Here is a 25,223-nt window from a genome sequence, read left to right as displayed (position 1 = left end):
TTGTAAATAAATTGAATTTTGTGGCTCCATATAAATATCCTTTTAAAGGATAGGAAAGCAAATCTCATGTTGAAATTTGCCTACGAAATCCTATATCTAATAGCTTAATATGCTCTTAGGCAAAAAAGTCATGAGACATTTTGTAGTCCCCGAAATTTCCCAATTAAGTTAAATAGATGACTATTTAATCAATTCAAAAAGTAAATATCTGCAAGACAAATCTAGCAAAGGATCATAAGAAAACAAATGAGATATTTACCAAAGAATCAACATCTCATAAAAAATTAAAATCACACCTGGAACATCTTAAGAAACTTTCACCAAAATTAGTCAGATCAGGCTCTTGTACTACTGACATTTTTATTTTAACATCTAACTTTTATATTTTAAAGGGTAATAATGAAGTTTCATAGCAAAAGTTTTATTTCTATCTCTTGTGATTTTTTCCTATTTGATAGGCCCCAAACTACAATTTCAATAATACCATTAAAATCTTGGGTAACAAAGACAATATGTAATTACCTGATAAATTCGAAAGATATGATGAACCAATCTAAGTAATTTTGGTTTAAAAAAAAATCTTATTTTTAAGATGCTTTTGGATTCAAATATTTCCCTTGACCATATGTTTTATTTTTTCTGTACAGAAAATATTTAGGACATTAATTTTATATCCACGCTTTGCATCACTTGACATTTCAAAATGATACCTTTCTTCTTTGGGTTGGGTAAGCATTCATGCTCTTCTTTGACAGAGATTTTACAACTCTTTATCCGACAGAAAAAAGATCGTCTTGAGCCAGAATAAACATGTGTCCTTCCAGTGTGGAAATTACTGTGAACTTGCAAACCAGCTTTTGTAGCAGAAGGGGGTGAGAGAACAGGTGGAAAAGAATATTGTCAAATAATTTTGAAATTTATCTTCCAACATTTTCTGATCATCTATTATTGAGAAAGGAAATAGTTTTTTAAAGCAATGGCATGATTGTACAGTAAACCCTAAAGTGAAACACACCCAAAAAATGTATTTGTCAAGCAATCACATTTTGATAACTTATAGACATTTGCAATTTATCTTTCTTTTTTCCCCAAATGGGGAAGAACAAAGTTAATTTAAGTGAAATGAAATAAAAATTAAATTAAAAAATGAAAAAAACCTCAACTATTACAGGGATCAATTGTTTTATATTTCATATAATTATATGGTACTAGGCATTTTCAGAGAAGAAAAAATACTTACACTTCCCAAACGCAATTATACAAGGTCTTTCATACAGAAAAGACCTAATCCATATACAAAAGAGGATAATTGTCTTTTAGCATGTAGCTAAATAATGGGAACTTCAGCAATTTTTTATCCAAAATGACACTTTCTTGTAAGGATTTTATTTGTATATGAAAAATAGCAAATATGAAGGAATCATATTTTCCCCAAAGCATCTTCATATGAATGCATTTGTGTTTGTATATGTCTGTATGAATATAGGAATTTTCTATATAGCTATATATATTAACTATGATGTAAAGTTTACAAAATAATTCTCGTTTGATAAAAGCTTAGTTAGCTGTATTAAAAACACCGTGTAGCTAAACTTTCAGGTGATCATTACATTTACATAAAATAATAAGCATGCAGAAATGGACACTTACTTTTGGCATCTATTAGCTTTTCTCTTGGTGAAATATCAAAAGAAGAAAGTTGTTCCTTTACTTTGGCAACATCTTTTGGATGCAAGAAGTCAAATAAGCTTTGTCCAGTCAAACTAGCCTATTCATAAGGTAGACATTCACTTAAAATCAGTATCATGCTTTTTCTACATTTCTTGATGCATACAATAAATGTCCTTTTTTGTTAAAGGTTGATTTTTCTCAAGCTCAAAGATACGTTCACAACACCATGTGACATGAACTTAGTGTTCAAAGCAGGGTGATACTTGTAGACAGAAAAAAATACATGCATATAGAACCATCCCTGGATATACACAAACCATATACAAACACTAATTGCTAGTATTCCGCTAAATCTTGTAACTCTTGTTAACATGATACTTGGAAACGATTGTGATTTGTTTTGAACTTTTTTGTCCTTGTTAAAAAAAAGAGATTACATGATAGTATAATATAGAAATCACAGAATATCTGTGACTTTATCAGACATTTACCATACTGTTTAAAAAATTACCATACTATTGATAAGTAAAATCCAACCCAGAATACCTCTCACTTCCCATTCCACCACTCCCAATATGCACAGCATCCCCAGGTCTATGCCTTTGCTGATACACAGTCCCATTCCTCAGAACTCACCACCCCTTCCCTATCCCTTGGCCACTCCAGCCAAATTGCCTTTGACTCCCTAGACTTCGGGACTCCCTTCTTTCTCCCAGCCTGAAATGTTTCCTACCCTTCTCTACATCTCGCTTCTGCCAAGCCTCACAGACATCCTACTTCATGCGTGATGCCTTCCCTGACCCACAGTGGCCACCCCTCTTCTGAATTCCTGTATTACCCAAGCAAACATTCCTACAGACAACAGGACTAATGGACCAGCCAATACAAGTAGGCTGAATTGTTTGGCAGTCAGACATTTCATTCTAAAAAAAAACCTGCGTGGTTAATATAAGTCTATATCCAGAACTCTCTAAGGCGGATCAAGTTTCTGAATCTGAAAAGCAGAGGACTAAACCCTGAATCATGGGAATCCCTACGTGCCCCTGAGCAGCCAGTGAGTCTCTAAAGAGCCTCTTCTTTGCAAAGTCAGTGTCCAGTAGGACTGGATTCCACGTCACTAACTTGAAACTTAAGTGATACCCTAAACTGTCAGTCACCTGTGTGTGTGGGTATGTGTGTGTGCATGTGTGGGTGTGTTTTCCATCTCCAAGTAGAATATGGAATCATGAGGTTTGAATACCTGATCGTAATTAAGTATTTTGGAGACTGACTTAGAAACGAAGAGAATTTTTCCTCTTTCACATCCAACCACAAATAAGAAGCCTTCTGCAGTCTAGGATTTAAGAAAATAAAAGTGAGTATTTAAAAATATTGTCTGTCTCTTATACACATACACACATTCAGATTCTGAGGGAGTTATTGTGGCAATAAAACTAACAGACTACTTTTATTGAGCTAGTTTTTATGGAGCTAGTAAGATTAATTTTAAGAAATGTTCTTAAGATGCAAACCGATTTATAAAGAACGTCATGTTGAAATCTTATTCTAAATTAATGTTTTGGACATGAAAAGTTTGGCTGCAGAATATTTACTTGAGACATTTCTTAAAAAATTAGGCCAGGTGCTATAGATGAGCCTATATACAGCACTAAATGAGCCTATATCCCAGCACTTTGGGAGGCCGAGGCAGGCGGATCTCTTGAGCTCATGAGTTTGAGACCAGCCCGGGCAACACTGGCGAAACCCTGTCTCGACAAAAACTAGAAAAATTGGCCGGGCGTGGTGGTGCACGCCTGTAGTCCCAGCTACTCAGGAGGCTGAGATGGGAGGATGGCTTGAGCCCAGGAGGCAGAGGATGCAGTGAGCTGAGACTGCACCACTGCATTCCAGCCTAGGCAACAGAGCCAGACCTTGTCTCAAAAAATAATAATAAAATAAAATTACCTTTACCAAATCCTACTATACTGCATGCAGAACAACAATTACCTGTGGATGTGTTGAGGTAGGAGGACTGTGCAGATTGGGGACAAGGAAGCAATGAAGACATCGCACTGTACACCTAGTTATAGTTTTTGAATAATAATAAGGCATCACTCATTGTAAACTAATGTGTCAGCTACTCTCATAAGGTCTACCCAGCAAATCCCATGAAGCAGCCTGCATGGAAGTGGGAACATATGGCCACATAGGAAGAGCCTGGCACTCCTGCTGGGCATGCTCTGCAGGGCAGAAGCAGGGTTCCATGAAGGTGTGACTGACGAGCATGTACAGATTGGTCAGAAAGCTTCGAAAGCAAACCGTACATTTTGCCACCTTCAAAAATTTTTTTTATCCACACAATATCCTTTATATCCCTGCCAGGAATGCTATATTTAAATTCAGCTGTTCAAATAAAAGAGTGGCTTTTTTTAATTAAAGGAAAAATGGACAAAAATGTGTATGAAGAATCTTTCTATTTAATTCGACTATCGCTTAAAACCTAGTAGTCACACAGCTCACAACCAAGACATTTATCACCTCCGAGGGCATGAGAAGCCAATCACATGATCACAGTTTCCTCTCTAGACTGGTGAATCTGAAAAGCCATGCCCAGGAAATGATGAGGACAGAAATGTCAAAGCACTAACAACTCTAAGCAAGCAATGACTGGCCTCCGAGAAGAACAGGATCCTGAGGGAACAGGATGTCAGGCTGACGGCTTTGAAGGAGGTGGTGATCATGGTGAATAGATACTATGTGTGAGAGGTGGGTAGTATAACATACTTAGCGCTGAAGACAAGCTTTGCTCTGCAGTGTAGAAAGGGCCTATCCTCTGTCTCTACTTTCATTAACACAAACTAGTAACACATGGCTACTTCTCTATTTTAAATTTCTATATTAAAGGAAATATGGTGTAACATGGAGTCTTGCATGTTTATAACAGGAAGCAAATGGAAGAAAATCTGCCTCATATTCAAGCAGCAATGAAAGCACATATATAACTTAGACAAATATATCTTCAGTTACCTTAAGGATTAAATGTCTGAGCTCATTATCCTGAATAAATGATGGTCTACAATTATTTCCCACATAAGAATTTGTCATGCCTAAAAAGAAAGGAGTCAAGAGTTATTGGAAATATAGTAGAGAGGGCAACATGCTCAATGAACATTAGCAATGCTGCTGCTGCTATTTTTTCTTTTGGCACATTCTAAGACATTTTCTGTCATCATTTTCTTTTTTTTTTTTCATTTTCATTTAATTAATTAATTTATTTTTGAGACAGAGTCTTACTCTGTTGCCCAGGCTGAAGTGCAGTGGCACCATCTCAGCTCACTGTAACCTCCACCTCCTGAGTTCAAGTGATTCTCGTGCCTCAGCCTCCTGAGTAGCTGGGATTACAGGCATGCAAAACCACACCCGGGTAATTTTTGTATCTTTATTAGAGCCAAATTTTCACTATGTTGGCCAGGCTGGTCTTGAACTCCTGGCCTCAAGCAATCCACTCACTCAGCCTTCCAAAGTGCTGGGATTACAGGTATGAGCCACTATGCTCAGCTAATCATTTTCTTTCTTCATTATCACTTGATTAAAATTTATTTCTTTTAGATTGTGAATTCTTGGAACTACTTATTCCTTTATATTCAAATATGCACATTAAGAGCTATATATAAAAACATTGTAATAAACTGTACATGAAATAATATTCAAGAATTGACATGCAGTAGTCCCCCCTTAGCTGTGGTTTCAGTTACCTGTGGTCCACCGTGGTCTGCAAACAGGTGAGCACAATACAACAAGATATTTTGAGCGAGCCAAAGAGAGAACATATAACTTTTTTACAGCATATTGCTAAAACTGTCCTAGTTTATTACTAATGTTAACCTCTTACTGTGCCTGATTTATAAGTTAAACTATATCATAGGTATATATGCATAGGAAAAAAAGTGCTATGCCTAGGGTTCAGTACTACCCACAGTCTCAGGCATCTACCAGGCTCTTGGAACGTATGCTCCATGGATAAGGGGGAACTACTACAGTTATTTAGACAATGTCTCAGCTAATTAAAGTTGATCATATGAGTTACCTTGAAAGGGGATATTCTGGAATTCTAAACAAGTGTTACGGATTCATGAGATTTTCCAGTAAGAAAACCCTCTAATGGCAATATAGAGACCTCTATTCTGATAATACACAGATTATTTTAAAAATGTATAAAATATAAATGAAATAATTCATTTTCAGCCCTTAGCACTGAGTTATATTAAAATGAAAGTCTCTAAAGCAGCTGCAGAGCTTGTAAAATGATGAGGAATTATCAGGCCAAAACCAAGGGGAATGTTTGACCTGAGAGGAGTAAGGGAATCCACCAACCCAGACACGCAAAGCCCCTCAAGGCCACAAGGGGGCATATGACACAGTCAACAATGCCAAGCAAGCCATCCCCAGGGCAAGGATGATTCAGAAGTCAGTCATTTTCCCTTCCTTATATTCCCCAACCTTCTTGACCCCTATCCCCTCTTCCTGGGTACTGTAAGAAACATTGCTTTTGCAGGGGAAAGGTGGGGTAACATCCTTAGACATTTTAACCACACATTGGCCCTTGGACGGATCTGTGGCCCAAAGTCACCAATGAACTAAGTGGTGGTGGTGGCAAAGTAAGTAGGCGGGGCAGAAAGTCAAAATGCCTGGTGCTATGATTCAGTACAGTTTTCTCAGACAAGCCTGGCATAGGGAAAAGAAAATCTCTTCTGTTGGAATCTATCTTCAGCCTAGGGCTCAGGGAATTCTCCCAATGACTTCTTGTTAATATTACTACATAGCAGCTTGGGAGGGCGCTAAGGAAGGAATGAAGGACGCAGATTCTGAGTGCTAGGTCAGGGAACAGCAATAAATTGATTCTGAGCAAGGTAATGACATTTCAGGTCTGGCCTGCAGCAAGGTTGGCAGAGCGCACCAGGCAGAAGTGGGCTGGGAAACCCTGTCAGTGTAAATCAGCCAGCACAGGCGAGCCCTGACTCGGTGAGTGAGTGGGGATGTGCTAAAACAAGGGCAGTGAGAGCAGCGCTGAGGCATGGTAGAGGCCGGCCCGTAAATACACGCTGTGGTGTTCCGCACACTTGTCCACACATTGGCTCTCAGAGTTCCCATGGCAAAAACCAACGAGGCAACATGATCACTTACTTATTTCACAATGTTCATTGGGTTAAAAAACAAGATCAAAATGACAGTAACAGTTTCTCCTCCTCTTCTTACCCCACCCCTACCATTAGTGAACACTGTGCTACACTCTACATGCATTACTCTTTACTCTTTTTATTATTATTATACTTTAAGTTCTAGGGTACATGTGCACAACGTGCAGGTTACATATGTAAACATGTGCCATGTTGGTGTGCTGCACCCATCAACTCGTCAGCACCCATCAACTCGTCATTTACATCAGTTATAACTCCCAATGCCCTCCCTCCCCTCTCCCCTCCATAATAGGCCCCAGTGTGTGATGTTCCCCTTCCCATGTCCAAGTGATCTCATTGTCCAATTCCCACCTATGAGTGAGAACATGCGGTGTTTGGTTTCTGTTCTTTACTCTTAACAATAGTCCCAGGAGGCAAATGCATCGTCCCTATTTCACAGATGCGGAAACCTGAGGATTAGAATGTCAAATAACTTGAGTAAGTCACATAGCTATGAAGGGAGGAAGCCAGGATTTGAACCACAAGGTCTGCCTTCAGTACGCACACGCGTGAACCACCGCGCTCCACTGCCCCGCCTGGTAATCAGATCACAGACACAGGACCTCATGCTACAGAGCAGGGCTACTCCAAATGTGGTCTGCAGACCAGTGGTTTTCTTACCAGCAAACTGGTAAGATCGAATGCAGAATTTAAGAATAAGCATTTAGAGGCTTTTATAAAAATGTAACATTGCTGTGACAGCCAAACCCATGATCATTTTTCCATAATTAATTGTATTTTACAATGAACTGGTGGTGGATGGGAGAAACACCTGTTCTTCACCCAGATAGTTTAAAAAGCACTGCTGTAGGGTATGGTGAAAAAAAATCACATCACCATCCTTCTGCCTTTAACCTAATTATCCTATGGACCAAAATAACATGATCCACAGGCAGCCCTCTGTTGATATGGCTTCTAAGCTTTTGCTGAGCAAGTGTGGGGATGCTGCGACAATACCCTGGAATGCAGATCCAGTTGCCTTAAATCATCTTGCTGTGAGCAGCACTGACCAAGGGATCTGGTCAGACTGCGGGGATGAGTTCTTAACCATGTCACTTCTGCTTAGCAGAGCTGACGGCAAAATTTATGCTCTGTTCCAAGGAATCTCCTTTGGACTCACCTCCTCCCTGCCGAGTTTCCACAGCCTCTCCTCTCACTCATATCACTGCTGTAACATTCATCACACTAGACTCTGACGATCTCTTCCTAAGTCAATCTTCCTAGTCAGATCACAAACCCTTAAAGGGCAGAGACCTTGCCTCATTAATTTTTATATTCTCAGCACAGAACAGGAATGCGGTTGATGCTCAGATCATGTTTTGTTGAACTAGTCGACTGATTCATGGCTTTTCCCTTAGGTCCTCCTCCCTTAGGACACTGCGAATGTGAAAATACTCAGCTAATTTTAGGGTTGCAATCAAATGACCTCAGTTGAGCCTGTAAATTTTCATTGCTGAAGGATTTAAGGAAAATATTGCAAGCCTCAGCTGTGGGTAAAAGAGAAGCTTATTTCATAACAGACTGTTACGAAAGTAAGATCTCCCATCACGCTCCCAACAGGAAGCACCAGGAGTCCAGGTTAGTGCTGCTCTCCTCTTAGCCAGTTTAACTTGACTTGGTAAAGTCCTTGTATGGTGCCCAGATAATTTCCATTACCCTGAAATATATTTTCCTTTTCCTGGCAGTGTTTGAGATCTAAACTAAGACCCTTGGTCATCCTTTGCTCACTCTCTTTTTATGATTTTTGAGCCAAATTTTACTATAATCTTCTAGATCTTTACAGATCTGCACTTGCAGAGTCTCCTCTGGAGTCTTCAGCTTGCTACTCGTCCAGGTCTTATCTTTTCCATGCAAATTTACATCATCAGCATTGATAAATCGAAAACTCTATTCCACTTCCATCACCCTGTCCCCCAAGTTGGACTGGGGTTATTCCCAAACCAGGGGTGATTTCTACTGCACATGTTGATATGGTTTGGCTCTGTGTCCCCACCCAAATCTCATGTCGAAAACTAATCCCCAGTGCTGGAGGTGGGGCCTGGTGGGAGGTGATTGGATCATGCTTGTGGATTTTCCCCTTGGTACTGTGTCGCAATAGTGAGTTCTCATGAGATCTGGTTGTTTAAAGTGTGTGGCACCTCCCCGACCCTCTCTTGGTCCTGCTCCTGCCATGTAAGATGCCGGCTCCCGCTTTGCCGTCTGCCATGAGTAAAAGCTCCCTGAGGCCTCCCAAGAGGCAGATGCCACCATGCTTCCTGCACTGCCTGTGGAACCATGATCCAATTCAACTTCTTTTCTTTATAAATTACCCAGTCTCAGGTATTCCTTCATAGCAATGTGAGAATGGACTAACACACAGGTACATATACACATTTATTACACTTTGATTTAAAATTCAAGCTCAAATTGGGGAATTGCTAAAGCCAGAAATGATGACCCACACACCAAGAGGCATTGGCAAGGACCTCCTTCCCCCATTGTCTCACATATTTGAGGATACCCTGGAATGGCAACGTGTGATGCATTGTAAGGTACTACTGATAAATCTGAATGAAGCCTTAAGAGAAACTGCAGAGTTTAAGGAAGTTTTCTTTTTGAAGGATAGAAATCTCTCAATAACTTAATAATTAATACCATCCTTCAGAACTTTTTTTTTTTTTTTTTTTTTTGAGACAGGCTGTCACCCAGGTTGGAGTGCAGTGGCATGATTACTGCTCACTGCAACCTCCACCTCCCAGGCTCAAGCGATCCTCCCACCTCAGTCTCCCGGATAGCTGGGATTACAAGTGAGCATGACCACTCTTGGCTAATTTTTGCATTTTTTGCCCAGGTTTGTCTCGAAGTCTGGACTCAAGCGATCCACCCACCTCAGCCTCCCAAAGTACGGGGATTACAAGCATGAACCACCATGCCCAGTTCTACTTCAGAACTTCTAAAGAACTGAGAGGTATGAAAGGCAGGTGATATTCTCTTCGTATTATATGTGAAGCAGAAATGTAAATACTTTTCAAGTTTGTATAGTATTTTTTCATCAGAGCTCGAGATAAAGCTTTTATCAGAACCCAGTTTTCTGACATCCAATTCAGTATTCTCTCCACACATAGACTATAGACAAATGCCAGTGAATACCCGTAAAGCTGAAAGACACATCTGGATAGAACCTCAACAGCTGACAGCAAAGCGAACCAATCAGACCTCAGTGACAGAGCAGATTTCACTTAACTGTGGAAGCCGTCGTCAAACTCACCTTTTAAAGATCTCAAGTGCTGAACAGCCATTCTTAAAACTGTAAGTTTGTCCAGTTTACGCGCCATGGGGTTGCACTGAGGGATCATTGCAGACAGTTCTTCAATCAGGTTATTCATTTTATCTCTCCTCCGCTTTTCGGTTTGGCTATGAGCTTCTCTAAGAGGGAAAAGGAACTTCCTTTATATTTAACATTCGGCAGACCTCCAGACCCCCACCCGTGGCGCTCAGTGGAGCAGATGCTGAGCCCAGCAGGCACACACTGTTCTTCCTCCTAACTTGGGTCCCTGCAGTTGTCATTGAGGGAAGGGGAAAGCGCTGCTGAGACCAGGAATAGCATTCATAAAACTCGCTGCCCTTGGTCAGTCCCTCCCTACCTCATTTTCTGAAATCTTTAAGAACGAAGGCAACTGTCTGAGAGCCTAGGTGGTTTTTCTACCTGTCTCCAATATTAGAGAAGAGATGGGTGCCCTTTTGTTCAAAGCTAACTATTCTCTTGCATTTGCATAAATAGTTGTCAGCATCTTAACCTCATTATTTTTATAGCTCCTTATCATGGGTCTATTAATGTGCTCAAGTATCTTCCCCCCTGAAAAAAAATCCTTTCCCTAATTCTAGTTGTTTTTTGTTCTTGCTACTGTCTTGCCCCCTCAGCAAGCTCCCTGAAAGAGTGCAGTTTCCACTCAGTCTTTCATTTCCCAGGCATTCTGTCCATCTGTAACATCAACCTTCCACAACCCCTGCCCCACTAAAACTGTCCTAGCGAAGATCTTACAATCTCTTGCTGATCCCTGCCTTGAATCTGACACTGCTGACACTTCTCATTCTCCCCTGGTTTCCACAGCCTCTCTGCCTCCTCGTCCTCCTCCACTCTCTCTGCTCGGCTCAGTCCCCTCGCCTCCTCACCCAGCTCTTACTTGATCCTTAAATATTGGTGTGTACTAAGATTCCCTGCTCAGCACCGCTCTCTCCTCACTCTTTATTCACCCTGAGATCTCATTCCCTCACAAGGCTTTACAGCTACTCATAAGCTACTTGTTATTATAACCCTATCTCATTCATACTTCACTCAGCTCCTGACCTATGGAACTAGAATTACAAATCTAAACAATTCTCAAGAAATCTAAAACTCAGGAAACCCCAAACTGAATGCATTCTCTGCAATGTACCCCCATTTTCAATTCTTCCTGTACTACTCCTGATTTATTATTCCTTCTATAGGGTTTATCTTGGTTGGTAACACATCTGCTCAGTCTAGACCAAGCTTGTCCAAACTGCACTCCAGGATGGCTTTGAATGTGGCCCAACTCAAATTCATAAACTTTCCAAAAACATTATGAGATTTTTTTTTTTTAGCTCACTAGCTATCATTGGTGTTACTGTATTTTATGTGTGGCTCAAGACAATTTTTCTTCTTCCAACGTGACCCAGGGAAGCCAAAAGATTGGATACCCCTGGTTTAGAACCTTCCTCTTCACCCTAAAAAGCCAAATAATCACAAACTCCTGTCAATTCTAGATCTTAAAATATTTCTTAAACATGTCTTCTCTTCCTCTCCATTCCCTCTGTCACCATCTTAATTTAGGCTCATTGCATTACCCCAGAACCTTTTAAACTGTTGTTCCTTCCTCTCCCAGTCTATCCTATGCCTTCCGGAATTATGTAGTAAAACAAATCAAGTCACCTAATCCCATTGCACAAAACTGTTCACTGTACATCCACTGCCCAAGAGGACTAGCCAGATTCCCTAATTATAGGCCAAGGTTCCCCCTGATCCGCCTCATGTCTTCATCTCCAGTTTCTCTCTTCAAGACTTTTCCCGACAGCTCCACGTGTCCCACAGCAGCAACGTGCGAAGACTTGCTCGTCCTCACACACGCCATGCTGTCTCACACCTCCTCCATGCTGTCTCACACCTCCTCCATGCCTTCCTCTTTACCCGGCTTACAAAGTCCTTTCTGACTGCACTGTTGGAGAAATCCTATTCTTTCTTCAAAATCCCGCTCAGTTATTCTTCTGGGAAGCTTTCTCTGACTACTACATGATTAATCACTGCTCTCTCTAAGCCACCTCAGTACCTTCCATACCACTACCCCTATTTCATCAAATCTAAGAGCCACCAATTGTAAGACGCACGATTATTTAAAGCATCACAAGAGAAAGAAATGCTGCCAACTGACAGGAAGATGCTACTGATAAGAAATTTCCACAGAAAATAAAACGGAGAGAGGAAAAGTGTATCTTAGATTTCAAGAATTACACGATTTTACTCGTCACACTTTGCTGCAAATCCCTCTCCTACAACACACAGCAACTCCGGAATTTCTCTATTAGAATAGATTAGGGGCAATCTGATGGGAAAGAGGGTAAGTGGGAGACTTCCCTGATCTGTTCTTACAAAGACTTTAAATTGGATAAAAGAAAATGTAATTTTTCCAGATAAAAGAGTAGGGAGGTGGGTAGGGAGGAACATCAACGAAGGCTGTGGGAGCTAACACACTCCATGCCCCAACCATTCACCCTTGGCAGTGACACGCCTGGAACAAAATACATACTGTTGGATGAAGTGGATAGGATTCAAATTAGATGTGTATTCACATAAAATTCAGTTATCTACTCATACTTTGTTTTATTTGTGAGCAATTAGATATTTTTCTTTTTCATTTTAAAGTCAAGGTCTCACTCTGTTGCCCAGGTTGCAGTGCAGTTGTATGATCACAGCTCACTGCAGCCTCAAACTCCTGGGCTCAAAGGATTCTTCTGCCTCTGCCTTCCAAGGAGCTGGGATTACAGAGCATCTCGATTAAAATGAAAGTGTTAAGATTAAAAGAATATTGTAGTTACACTCTCACTAGAAGGATCACCTCTTCTTTCTAACAGTGTTCCCCATCAGCATGGACAGCAGCGATGGATAGAGACGCCTGACTCCAGGATGTACAGCAGAGGAAGGGGTGCTCTCTCTGAGCCAGGATCTGGAGAGAGATGAGAGCAGGGTGGGAGAAAGCCCACGGTGGAGAAGGTGAATGATGACGCTGGGAGCCAGGAAACCCAGGGCAAGGTGAAAGAACCAATGTCTGAACAAGGTACTTTACTTGAAGGAGCTGCACCTGAAAAGGTTTCTGGAGGCTTTCATTAAGGAAAGGCATAATTATCCAGAGGCCAGCTCTCTGCTTAATACTTCATCAGAGCTCTGGCTCCTAATTCTGTGTACAGTTACTGCCACTTTGAACCACAGCAGTATTTTGTAGAATCCTATCAGAAAACAAAATAAATGGAGAAAAAGCAAAACTCTGATAGGCCATGTTGCCAGATGGAGAAAAATATTTTGTTGTTGTTGTTGAAAAAATATGTTGAAATAATTGACAAAGAACTTACGAGGATGGGTTTCCAACAGTCAGATACTCCTCATAAGTAACTGATTTGTTTAAGTCATGAATCAATTTTTCTTTAGCGCTTAAAGAAAATATTCTTTTTTTTTAAAAAAGCTATTCTAAGAGAAAGTTAAAGGCATGAAAGCCAAAATGTTATCCAAGTAGACAGAAAAGCAAGACAAAAGGTGCCTGATAACATTGCTTCTCAGAGCATAACAAGACAAAAAAGTCTCATCTTCAAGCCCTTCTATCTTGGCGTCACCTTTGCCTTAGGCTACAGGCTTGCCTTTGTGTACCTTTCCACTCACCATGTACCATCTCAACAAGTCAATGTACCTGAAGGCCTTCATTTTAACTTGGTGTTCACCATCTTCCACTCTACAAAAAAGCAGGATAAAATATCAAACTACATTAAATACCTTTTCTGTAGTTCTTGAGAGAGAAACAGATGTGAGATTAAGTCCAATCATCCTAATTCCTATAAAATCCTTAGCTGTAAATGCTCCCTTGAGCACCTAATGACCTGAAATGATTACTGCTGTCTACAGGAACCATTCTCTTCCTAACGCTGACAGGCAACACCATTCCCATAAGGATAACAAAAGTTATGTTAACTGACAGTGAGCAATAATTAGTGTATTACTTGGATATGATCTCATGACAAACTTGAGCAATAGTAAGATTTTCATAGAATTAACATTAAAGTCATTAAGATCATTGATGGCTTAACCAAAAACTTTATGATAGCTATATTACAACAGTCTGAAAATGGATTAAGAATCCCAGACCTTTAATCAAAAGGAATTTATTCTGCCTAAAAATCCATCTGGATGGTAACAAATATTGAAAACTGGAAACTCTTGCCAATAATATTAATTTTCACATTAGTATAGTTCCTAGCATCAGAAGTGTACTCATCAGACCATTACTAAAATGAAAAACATTGGTGGTGATAGAAGACTGTCAGCATTTAAAAATTATGCAGGCTGCATAGCTTTTAAAAATATGTAATCTTAAAAGATATATTTCCAAATGTATCATTTTGTGAGAGATTTGAAAAATTCCAGGAAAACCACCCATAATCCCATCTGGAAGTAATCACAGTTAGTATTCTAACATGTCTCCTTCCAGCGTTTCCTAAACATGTAGATACATACAATGATTATTTAACTTAGCCATGGTGCATGGGTACCATGTGGGTATTTCTGTGTGTTCTACATATAGAATAAATAAAACTCAGATCATAGTATATAATTTTCATGTCTTGTCTTATTCATTTAACATTCTAACATGAATATTTCTGCACAGTTTCAAATATTCTCGGAGAACATGGTAGCCCATTGATTAGTTAAATCATAATTCATTCATTTGCTATTGTTGAATATTTCAACATTCTAATATTTTCAATATCATAAATAATATGGCTAAGAATATTGTGGTGTGGGCATCTCGAATTACACTCTAGGATAAATTCCTAGGAGTACAATTTATGGATAAATATTTTAAGGCTTCTGATTCATCTTAACAAATTTCCTTCTTTATAGATATTTAACAATGAACATTTTTCAGGCTTTGAAAAAAGTTTGGCCTACTTTAGAACTGTCTTACTCAGTTGAACTCTTTTGAAGTTTTAATATTTTTCTACTTAAAAAAAGATAATGCTTATAGAAAAGTTAATCAAATTTATAAAGAGATGCTTATAAATATTCCAAATAAAAAAGACCACAAAGACTAACACTTAATCAAGTGGTGCTTTTCCTTTTCACAGTTTCAATCAAGAAGAGCTTTTATATTTATGGTACTTTATCAAAAATATTTCCACACTTGATTCTCACAGCACAGTGATGAAGTTGTTACTATCCCCATTTTACAGATAAAGGAGTTGAGTAAAGTTAATGACTGTCCAAGGTCCTATAACTAGTAGGAGGCCAAGCAAAGACTATTCAACACAGGCTGGCCTTCCACCATACCTGGCCATTTCTCTCACCACTGTCAGCCTGTTGTGTGGCTGGTACAAATAAAAGTTTCTCTGAGGCAAAAGAGAGGGTCAGATTAAGTCAGCTTCTTTTCTCCTTTTAGCCATCTTAAAGGAATGAACAGAAAACAATTATACGGGTCAATAATTTTCTTCCTAATAGTCTGGAATTATATATAATTGTCCCTCAGCATCCGTGGGGGACTGGCTCCAGAACCTCCCGCAGATACCAAAACCTGTGGATGTTCAAGTCTCTTCACAGTATTTGCATATAACCTATGCACATCCTCCCATATACTTTAAATCATCTCCAGATTACTTACAATACCTAATCAATGTAAATGCTACATAAATTGTTGTTATACGGTATTGTTTAAAGAATAATAACAAGAAAAATAAGTCTGGATCTGTTCAGTACAGACTTGTTTTTCTGGATATTTTCAATTTTTGATTGGTTGCCCATAGATATGAAGGACTGACTACATATATGTACATTACTTCAATTTCAAAAGGTAAACTTTGACCTTTTAAGATCATGTTTTCGCTTTGATCATTGGCATTTTAGCAAATGAACTCACTGAGTGAATTTGCCTCCTTGGTGAAATTCAAGTATACTGTACTTATTAAATGCAAATACCCTTCTATTTAATGGCCCCTGGCAGAATAGAATAAAGGCAAGATCTTGTTAGTCAAACAGTTCATTTGTTTGTAGGACAAATCTAGATAATTAGTAAATTTGGTCTATAATCCTAACATTTTATAAATTTTTACAAATGTGTTTCAATAAGCTTCCTGATATTAATAATGTTCACATACATTACTGGGATACATTTTCTTAGTGCAGCACCTTACGTTACAGTAATAGAATTTCAGACACAATGCAAAGTTTTCTTGAAAACTATTTTCACTGCATTTTGAATGAAATGTAGGCATTCCTTCTAAATTAACCAAAGACAAAGTTAGAGGCAGATGCAATCTCAAAATATTCCCCAGATTTGCCACTTGTCAGGCGTTCCTCTTTTTGAAACGTGCTTCCTTTGATTTCTGTGTGCCGCTCCCACTTCAGAGCCATGCCTTCAGATAGTCTGGGCAGGCTTCCCCTCATCTCGTACTATCTTTAGGTCAGCACCCCCAGAGTATATCCTCAGCCCCCCAGTCTCCCCACTCCATAAGCTTCTCCCAGTGACGTCACCCACATCATCAGTTCAAGTACTTTTTGTGCATTAATGATGTCTGAGTCTCTAACTCCAGGCCAGGCCTCCACCCTGAGCTCCAAATCCTCATGTCCATCTTCCTGCTTGAAGGTTCTATAAATATCCCATTCTTAGTGTGTCCAGAACTCAACTCATCATCTTTGCCTCAATATAAGTGAATGAAAATACCACCCTCCATCTAGGAGCCCAAGTCAGAAAACATGGGCACACTTTATATCCTCCTCCCAATGAACAATCATGAAGTCCTATTGATCCTATCTTCTAAGTGTGTCATATGTCCCTTCCTTTCCCTCCCCTTCCTGTCCAGGGCCACTCTCTTTGATTGAAGCTCAGAAAACCTCATCCTTGGCAAGAGCTATTCTCTGTGGTTCTCTCTGCCTACTGGATCTTCCTCCTTCAGACCATCCTCCATGCTGCTTCCAGGGTGATTCTTTGAAAACTGTAAGACTGTACCACTCACACCTACCAGGATGGCTATAATCAAGCAATTGAAAATAATAAGGATCAGTGAGGATGTGAAGAAAATGGAACTCTTGTACACTACTCATGGGAATATAACGTGATGCAGTCACCGTGGAAAAGAGTATAGCAGTTCCTCAAAAACTGAACAGAATTATCATATAACCCAGCAACTCTCTCCTAGGCATATATCCAAAATAATGGAAAGCAAGGACTAAAACAGGCATTTGTACATCAGTGTTCATGGCAGCATTATTCACAATAGCCAAAAAGTGGAAATAACCCATCAACAGAGGACTGGATAAATCAAATATGGTATATATACACAGTGGAATATTATTCAGCCATAAACAGCAATGAAATTCTGACATGCTATAATATGGATGAAACTTGAAGACATTATGCTAAGTGAAATAAGTCAGACAAAAGAACAAACATCATATAATTCCACTTTGTTTTTTTTTTTTTTGAGATGGAGTCTCGCTCTGCCGTCCAGGCTGGAGTGCAGTCGCACGATCTTGGCTCACTGCAACCTCTGCCTCCTGGATTTAAGCAATTCTCCTGCTTCAGCTTCCCAAGTAGCTGGGACTACAGGCACCCGCCACCACGCCTGGCTAATTTTTTGTATTTTAGTAGAAACAGGGTTTCACCATGTTGCACAGGCTGGTTGCAAACTCCTAAGCTGAGGCAATCCACCTGCCTCGGACTCCCACTTATGTGAAATATCTAGAATAAGCAAATTCACAGAGCCAGAAAATGCACTAGAGGTTAGCAAGGGATCGGGAGAGAGGAGAATGGGAACGCTGTTGTTTATGGGCACAGAGTTTTTCTTTGGGGTGATTCAAAAGTTTTAGAAATAGAGGTGATGGTCTATAATACTGACTATAATTGATGCCAATTAATTGTACACTTAATAGTGGTTCAAATGGCAAATTTAACGTTATTTATATATATATGTGTTTGCGTATATATGTGTGTGTGTGTGTATTTAACATAATAAAAAAGTGAAAAAGTGCAGAGGCAATCAATTCTTTAAAAAATATCAATCTGATCAAGTTCTTCTCATGCTTAGAATTCTTCAGTTTTCCTACTGCATTCAAGACAGTTTTCAGATTCTTCAGTTCAGCAGATCTTTCATGACTCAGTTCGTGTTTATCCCTCAAATCTCATAGCTCACCTCCCTCTAAGTGCACCCTCTGCTCTATGGTGACAACCACTCATTTCCGGATCAGGAGTATGCAACTACATACCTGTATGCCTGCACGGTTGTTCTTTTCACCTAAAATATTTTTTCCACTCCTGCTCTGTAGACTCACTTCTTCTCTTCCGTTTTTAAATGTATTTTTATAGAGATAGGGTCTCACTCTGTCACCCAGGCTGGAATGCAGTGGCGTGACCATAGCTCACTGCAGCCTCGAACTTCTGGGCTCAAGTGATCTTCCCACCTCTGCCTCCCAAAGTGCTAGGATTCCAGGCATGAGCTATCATACCTGGCTGTAGACTTATTTCTATTTTTCATTTAAAACTTAGCTTAAGTCAACTTTTCCAGGAAGCATTTAAATCTTACTTAAATGCCTAACTTTATTTGCTGACATAGTACCCAGGGTCTCTATTATAGCAGTTATGATGATGTAAAATAATTGTTTGTATCTTTTCCACTTGCACAAGTTTCCTGTACCTTTGTGTCTCTATCTCTCCTAGTCTACTGACTGTCACATAGTAGCAACCCAATAAATGTTTAATGACTACATTCCACAGATTCATCAAAGACCCTTTTAAAATACCAGCTCTCCAGCCTGGTGCGGTGGCTCATGCCTATAATCCCAGCACTTTAGGAGGCCGAGGCGGGTGGATCATGAAGTTGAGATTGAGACCATCCTGGCCAACATGGTGAAACCCCATCTCTACTAAAAATACAAAAATTAGCCGGGCGTGGTGGCGGGCACATGTAGTCCCAGTTACTCGGGAGGCTGAGGCAGGAGAATCACTTGAACCCAGGAGGCGGACGTTGCAGTGAGCCGAGATTGCGCCACTGCACTCCAGCCTGGCGACAGAGTAAGACTCTGTCTCCAAAAAAAAAAAAAAAAAACAGCTCTCCATTCAAAACTAACAGTGCCAAAGAAAGGGTGGACATTCTCACATATTCTTCGTTTTTAAAAATATCCAGCACTCTGAGGCTACGTGAGTGAAATCAGCCTCACCTATTGACTGGCTTTCCTGCACTGAGTCCTGGGGAAGGACACTATATAGTCAGCACCACGTACTTTGACATCCATAATTTCATTAAAGGGAACAGAAACTGGTAGGATAAAGGAAGGATTGGGGCAGAAAGGAGAAGCTCTGGGATAGATGATGAGCAAATCAGCGGGACATGTATTACGTTTTCACTGCCACTCTATGCCCTCTTCAAGTAGGGGAGGGAGTATGTCAAAAATGGTCCAGGACTTACCTGCTGCCACTGGAGGCTGATATTTCTATCCTTGTTGAAAGAAGATAGGTAAGGGGATTCTCAGAAATCTTTTCCACCACTTTTTCTGTCATGATTCCTGACCTGGAAGGAAGGAGGCCTTGGGTCACCCCCTACCCAGATGTTCTGGGAATGGACAGCAAGCCTGTCCTCAAGTGGAGAAAGCAGCCCACTCTGTCCAGCTACCCAGTGACAGGAAGCTGGGTGAAGTGGAGAAAATACCACATCTGGAATCAGGCATTCTAACAAGCTGTGTGATGCTGGGCAAACTGCTTGACATTTCTGAGTTCTAGCTTCTTCCTCTTCTAAAATGTGAGTAGTTACCTAAATAATCTTCAGTGTTGCTTGCTGACAAAAAAAATGTCGGTACTGTCAGTACTTTGCATGTTTCTTATATTTTTGCTAGCACTGACCCCACTTTCCATTTCACCCCCAAACCACTGCAAGGTCTCATCTGTGCCCCGCCATGTGGCATGAAGCTGGGCTACCTCTATATTCACTTTTCCCACTTCAATTGCTGAAATCATATTTAGACACTGAGAAAGAACAGTGGTGCTTATGATTCTGAAGAATAAGGAAGCAAATAAAAAGAACTAACAGTCACTTTTAGCTCAAGTTAAGTGGGGGCTATTGACTGATAATTGAGGATGGAAAACAGCTAGAGAGTCTAAAAAGACTGTCACTTCATCAACTATAGTTTTCAGAAGCATCCATGTTAATGGAAGAGACTAAGGGAATAGAGACAACCAAAAACAGTAGAAAACCTTCCAATCCTTTATATGTGGCGTGGGAAGTGCTTTAGTATTTACTCTACTGTCTTGGGAACTGAAGCTAAATTATAAAGTGTATTGGGAAGAACTGAGTTAAAAAGAGCTAGCATGTGCCCACTTTGTAAGTGAAGAGCTGAATATCATCCCCCAACAACAACAACAACAACAACAAAAAAGAGCCAGGATGTTTTATTATGTCCTTATCTTGACCTCCAACTCCCAACTCAGGATTTTTCCCTTCATTCATGATGGAGAACTGTCATCAACTCTCACATTTATGTAAAGTACCAGCCTATGATGAGTTGCTCTAGACGGCTATCTTTATTTTTCCTTAATGTTTTCTAAATTTTATACCTATTTATTTAGAGATGGGGTCTTGCTGGTCTCAAACATCTGGGCTCAAATGAACCTACCTCAGCCTCCCGCGTAGCTAGTACTGCAGGCGTGTGCCACTGTACCTGGCTTGCCCTGATGTTTTCACCATATAAACTCCAGCTTTGGGGAAGTCATTAAAGAATATTTAGGACTGAAGCTGCAGGGGTAACAAAAATAAATAAGGAGACAGTGGGTATTCTTAACATTGACTTTATTATCAATTTGACTTAATAAATATGGAAAGCACGAGTTTTATATGATTAAACTGACCACAGATAACCAAGGGTTGGTTATTCTATACATGATGAGTAAGGTGAGAAGTAGTCATTATTATTTTAAGTCAAACATCCAAGGTGTTCTCCTCATGTTTATAAGGATTTCAGTAAGGAAGGCAAGTATCTTGCCATGACCATAAACATTAACCAAATAAAACTCATGTTCCTATGTCTCTTTCAGACTCTAGCTGACCCTCCTAGATACCTTTCTTCAGAGCTGGATGGAAAAGTTCCAAGTCAGTCATTGACAAAGGTAGCAGTTGGGTAGATAAGTACTCTCCTGTCTCCAAATGTTACCATGAACTTGGAAATAATTAAAGATTTTAAAAGGAATATTTTCCTCTTCTCCCTAGAGTCAAAGCTCTCACTGGGTTAGAGGAACAAATTCACTTACTGGGATGGGTCTGAATCACTTGCTTTGCGTTTTCGTGGAAACTCTGTCATGTGTGAGCTGAAGGACCCCATAGCTGTTGGTCCTGTCCTTGGACTCACGCGGCTGGAAACCACAGGAGCAGTGCGCTGGTTCTCCTCTCTCAACACTTTACCTACGGGCAGCAGAGTACAAGACATTTATTTTAAACATTAACTTTAACTTTGTACATATCCATATCACACATTTTAAATGACTTTTCTATCTTGATATTTAAAAAATACCAGCTAAGGCCAGGCGCGGTGGCTCATGCCTGTAATCCCAGCACTTTGTGAGGCTGAGGCGGGTGGATCACCTGAGGTCAGGAGATAAAGACCAGTCTGCCCAACACAGTGAAACGCCATCGCTATTAACGTACAAAAATGAGCCAGGCGCAATGTGGGCATCTGTAATCCCAGCTACTCAGGTGGCTGAGGCAGGAGAATCCCTTGAACCTGGGAGGTAGAGGTTGCAGTGAGCTGAGATCATGCTACTGTACTCTAGCCTGGGCAACAGAGCAAGACTCTGTCTCAAAAAAAATGTATATATATATAAAATATATATACACACACATTGTATCTATATATACACACTATATATATACACACACATATTATATATATATCAGCCAAAACCAACATAATATAGAATGAAAGACTAATTGTGTATACTCAAGTATTAATTAAATAAGCATTTCTTAGTTCATGCTTTTAAGGCTTTCCTCCTATATTGTAAAAGAAATTTGAATATGGTAGAAAACGCAGAAAACACAGAAAAATAGAAAGGAAGCGGGAAAAACCATTTTTCCACCAATGTTACATCAATTAATGTTACAATGCTTTTGAGATACTTCTTCCTAGAATTTTTTTCTATAGTTATCATTAAGGTAATTGAAATCATACAGTATACAGTAGTCCCCTCTTATCTGCAGTTTGCTTTCTATGGTTTCAGTTATGCACAACTTTGGTCTGAAAATATTAAGTGGAAAATTCCAGAAATAAATCATTCATAAGTTATCAATTGCACATGGTTCTGAGTAGCATGATGAAATCTCACACCACAGTCATCCCTCTATCTAGCATATCCACGCTGTATATGTCACCTGCCCGCGAGTTGCTTAGTGGCTGGCTAGGTTATTAGAGCCACTGTTGCAGTACCACAATGCTGGTGTTCAAAGAACCCTTATTTTGCTTAATAGTGGCCCCAAAGCACAAGAGAAATGATTCTGGCACATTGTTATAATTGTTCTATTTTATTATTAATTATTGTAGTTAATCTCTTACTATGCTAAATTTATAAATTAAACTTTTATCATAGGTATGTATGTGTAGGAAAAATTCATATATGTAGAGGTTGGTATTATCTGCAGTTTCAGGCATCCACTGGGGAGTCTCAGAACATATCCCCCATGGGTAAGAGGGACCGACTGTAGTCAGATTTATGCATCATTGTGACATAATAACTTTCCAGTTTTATTATAAATTCTTTATAAATGACTCTAATGGATGTATAATACATTATCACGTAGCTATGTCCAGTTATTTAACCACTCTCCTATTATTAGAACTGACATTTAATTTTATTTTATTTCCCAGTACAAATATGTATTTTGGTACATAAAGCTTTTTATCTACTTCTGGTTATTTTGGACAGTATCCCAGAAATGGGTTAACAGGGTCAAGAGACACCAATATTTTTAACTCTGAATTGCTAAGTGTGATTTTAAAAAATCCTTTTTGTCTCAAGTGAGGTTTATTAAATGTTTTACAAAATATAAAAATCAGAATCACTGAACCAAAATAACCTATAGTCTAAATTTGAGCCTCTGCAATTAACTATATTTCCACATTAATATGCATATAAAAAGTTTAAGGTAATTTGTACCCAATAACACAGATTGAAAATATGTAACAATATTTACAAGGAGAATGTAATAAGTCTACAATAATAGTGGAAGATTTTTAACACATCTTTGACAGTAACTGACAGATCAAGTAGTAGAAATAATGATATAGAAGATTTATCTAGCACGATCGGCAAGCTTCATATAACACACATATATGGAGCACTATGCCTAGCAGCTTGAAACACCAGTGTTCATTGGTTTTGGCCAACTATGGAGCATTTATAAAGACTGACAATATACTGGACCAAAAATCAGTCTCAAAGATTTTGACAAATTGATACCACACATAAAATATTTTCTGACTTCAGTGTAATTGTGTTGAAAGTCAGTAACAAAAAGATAACCAGAAAATCCCTATATCTTTGTAAATCAAGAATCCCACAAATAATTTATGGGATAAGAGGAAATTCAAATGTAAAATGACAAAATATTTGCAATTAAATATTAATAAAATGTCATACACAAAAATGTGTAGAGATGCATAAGCATTACTTAGAGTGAAATTTTAACAATGTTTAAAAAAAGAAAAATTGAAATTTAATAAGTAAATAATTTAAGAAATCAGAAAAAGATCAGTAAAATAAATCCAAAGAACTAGAAGAAAGAAAATCATAAAAATAAGACCAGAAATAATGAAATAGAATATAAACATATAAGAGTGTAGATCAAAAAAGCTAAACAAAGTTTCTTTCAAATGATTGGAAGCTCTAACAACTTTATGGCAAGATTTTTCAAAGAAAAAAATGTACAAAAAAATAAAAAATTTGGGGTCATAATTTACATGCACAAGAAATTTAAAAGATAATAAAATATCATTAAAAATCATGCTAAATATTTAAAAATTTTCTATAGAATTTTAACTTACCTAAATTGAAACAAAGAGAAATAAAAACCCGAATATTCCTATATCCTTCCTTACACAAACTATTCCACTATATGAAAAAAGAGGGACTACCTTGACCCTCAACTTTTCTATGTCAAGGAGGCTTACATAATTTTGATATGAAAACCTGACAATGACAGTACAAAAGGAAAATTACAGGCCAATCTCATTCACAAACAAAAATACAAAAATCTTAATAAAACATTATCAAACAAAATTCAGAAATGTGTAAAAATAACCATCCATCATGACTAAGATAGTTTCATCTTAGGGATGCAGGAGTACCTTCATATTAGTAACTAATGAATATAATTTACTACAATAACAAATAAATGAAAAACTATACATCATCCCAGTAAATGTAGAAATACTAATGAAGAAATATTGAAAGTGTTCTTTTTAAAATCAGAAACAAGAACACCCTTACTTAATTCTATATTAGAAGAGCTCACAGTAGGGTAAGGCAAGAAAAAGAAAAATGAAATATAAAATTAAGAAATAAAATTGTTTTGCTCTTATTGAGAAATGATATAATTGACTACATAGAAAATTCAAAATAATCAATATATAAATCATTAAAGTTAGAGGATATAGCAAGTTGGCTGTATATAAATCAATATGTAAAAATCAATTGCCTTTCTATCCAAAGTAACAAATGGTAAGAAAATGATATTTAGGCCGGGCGCGGTGGCTCAAGCCTGTAATCCCAGCACTTTGGGAGGCCGAGACGGGCGGATCACGAGGTCAGGAGATCGAGACCATCCTGGCTAATACGGTGAAACCCCGTCTCTACTAAGAAATACAAAAAAACTAGCCGGGCGAGGTGGCGGGCGCCTATAGTCCCAGCTACTCGGGAGGCTGAGGCCGGAGAATGGCTTGAACCCAGGAGGCGGAGCTTGCAGTGAGCTGAGATCCGGCCACTGCACTCCAGCCTGGGCTACAGAGCGAGACTCCGTCTCAAAAAAAAAAAAAAAAAAAAAAAAAAA

General features: G+C 38.9%; 1 protein-coding gene across 5 annotated transcripts in view; it reads right to left on the bottom strand.

The window, feature by feature from the left end:
- Positions 1-25,223, bottom strand: part of ARNTL2 (aryl hydrocarbon receptor nuclear translocator like 2) — a 69,881-nt gene that overhangs the window by 18,406 nt on the left and 26,252 nt on the right. For 3 of the 5 annotated variants that reach the window (XM_025403619.1, XM_025403620.1, XM_025403621.1), the window contains exons 2-7: positions 21,434-21,584; positions 10,135-10,292; positions 4,678-4,757; positions 2,912-3,004; positions 1,651-1,768; positions 711-854 (exon numbers count right to left, since the gene is read on the bottom strand). In XM_025403619.1, the coding sequence (XP_025259404.1) occupies positions 711-854; positions 1,651-1,768; positions 2,912-3,004; positions 4,678-4,757; positions 10,135-10,292; positions 21,434-21,584 (744 nt within the window). Of the gene's footprint in view, positions 1-710; positions 855-1,650; positions 1,769-2,911; positions 3,005-4,677; positions 4,758-10,134; positions 10,293-13,840; positions 13,883-19,601; positions 19,704-21,433; positions 21,975-25,223 lie in introns of those variants that run through there. The other 2 variants (XM_025403617.1, XM_025403618.1) reach the window with 2 other exon arrangements.

Source organism: Theropithecus gelada, chromosome 11 (assembly GCF_003255815.1).
Source record: "Theropithecus gelada isolate Dixy chromosome 11, Tgel_1.0, whole genome shotgun sequence".
In the NCBI taxonomy this organism is placed as follows: Eukaryota; Metazoa; Chordata; class Mammalia; order Primates; family Cercopithecidae; genus Theropithecus; species Theropithecus gelada.
The sequence above is the reverse complement of the archived record's forward strand: the minus strand, read 5'-3'. Positions and strand labels throughout refer to the sequence as shown.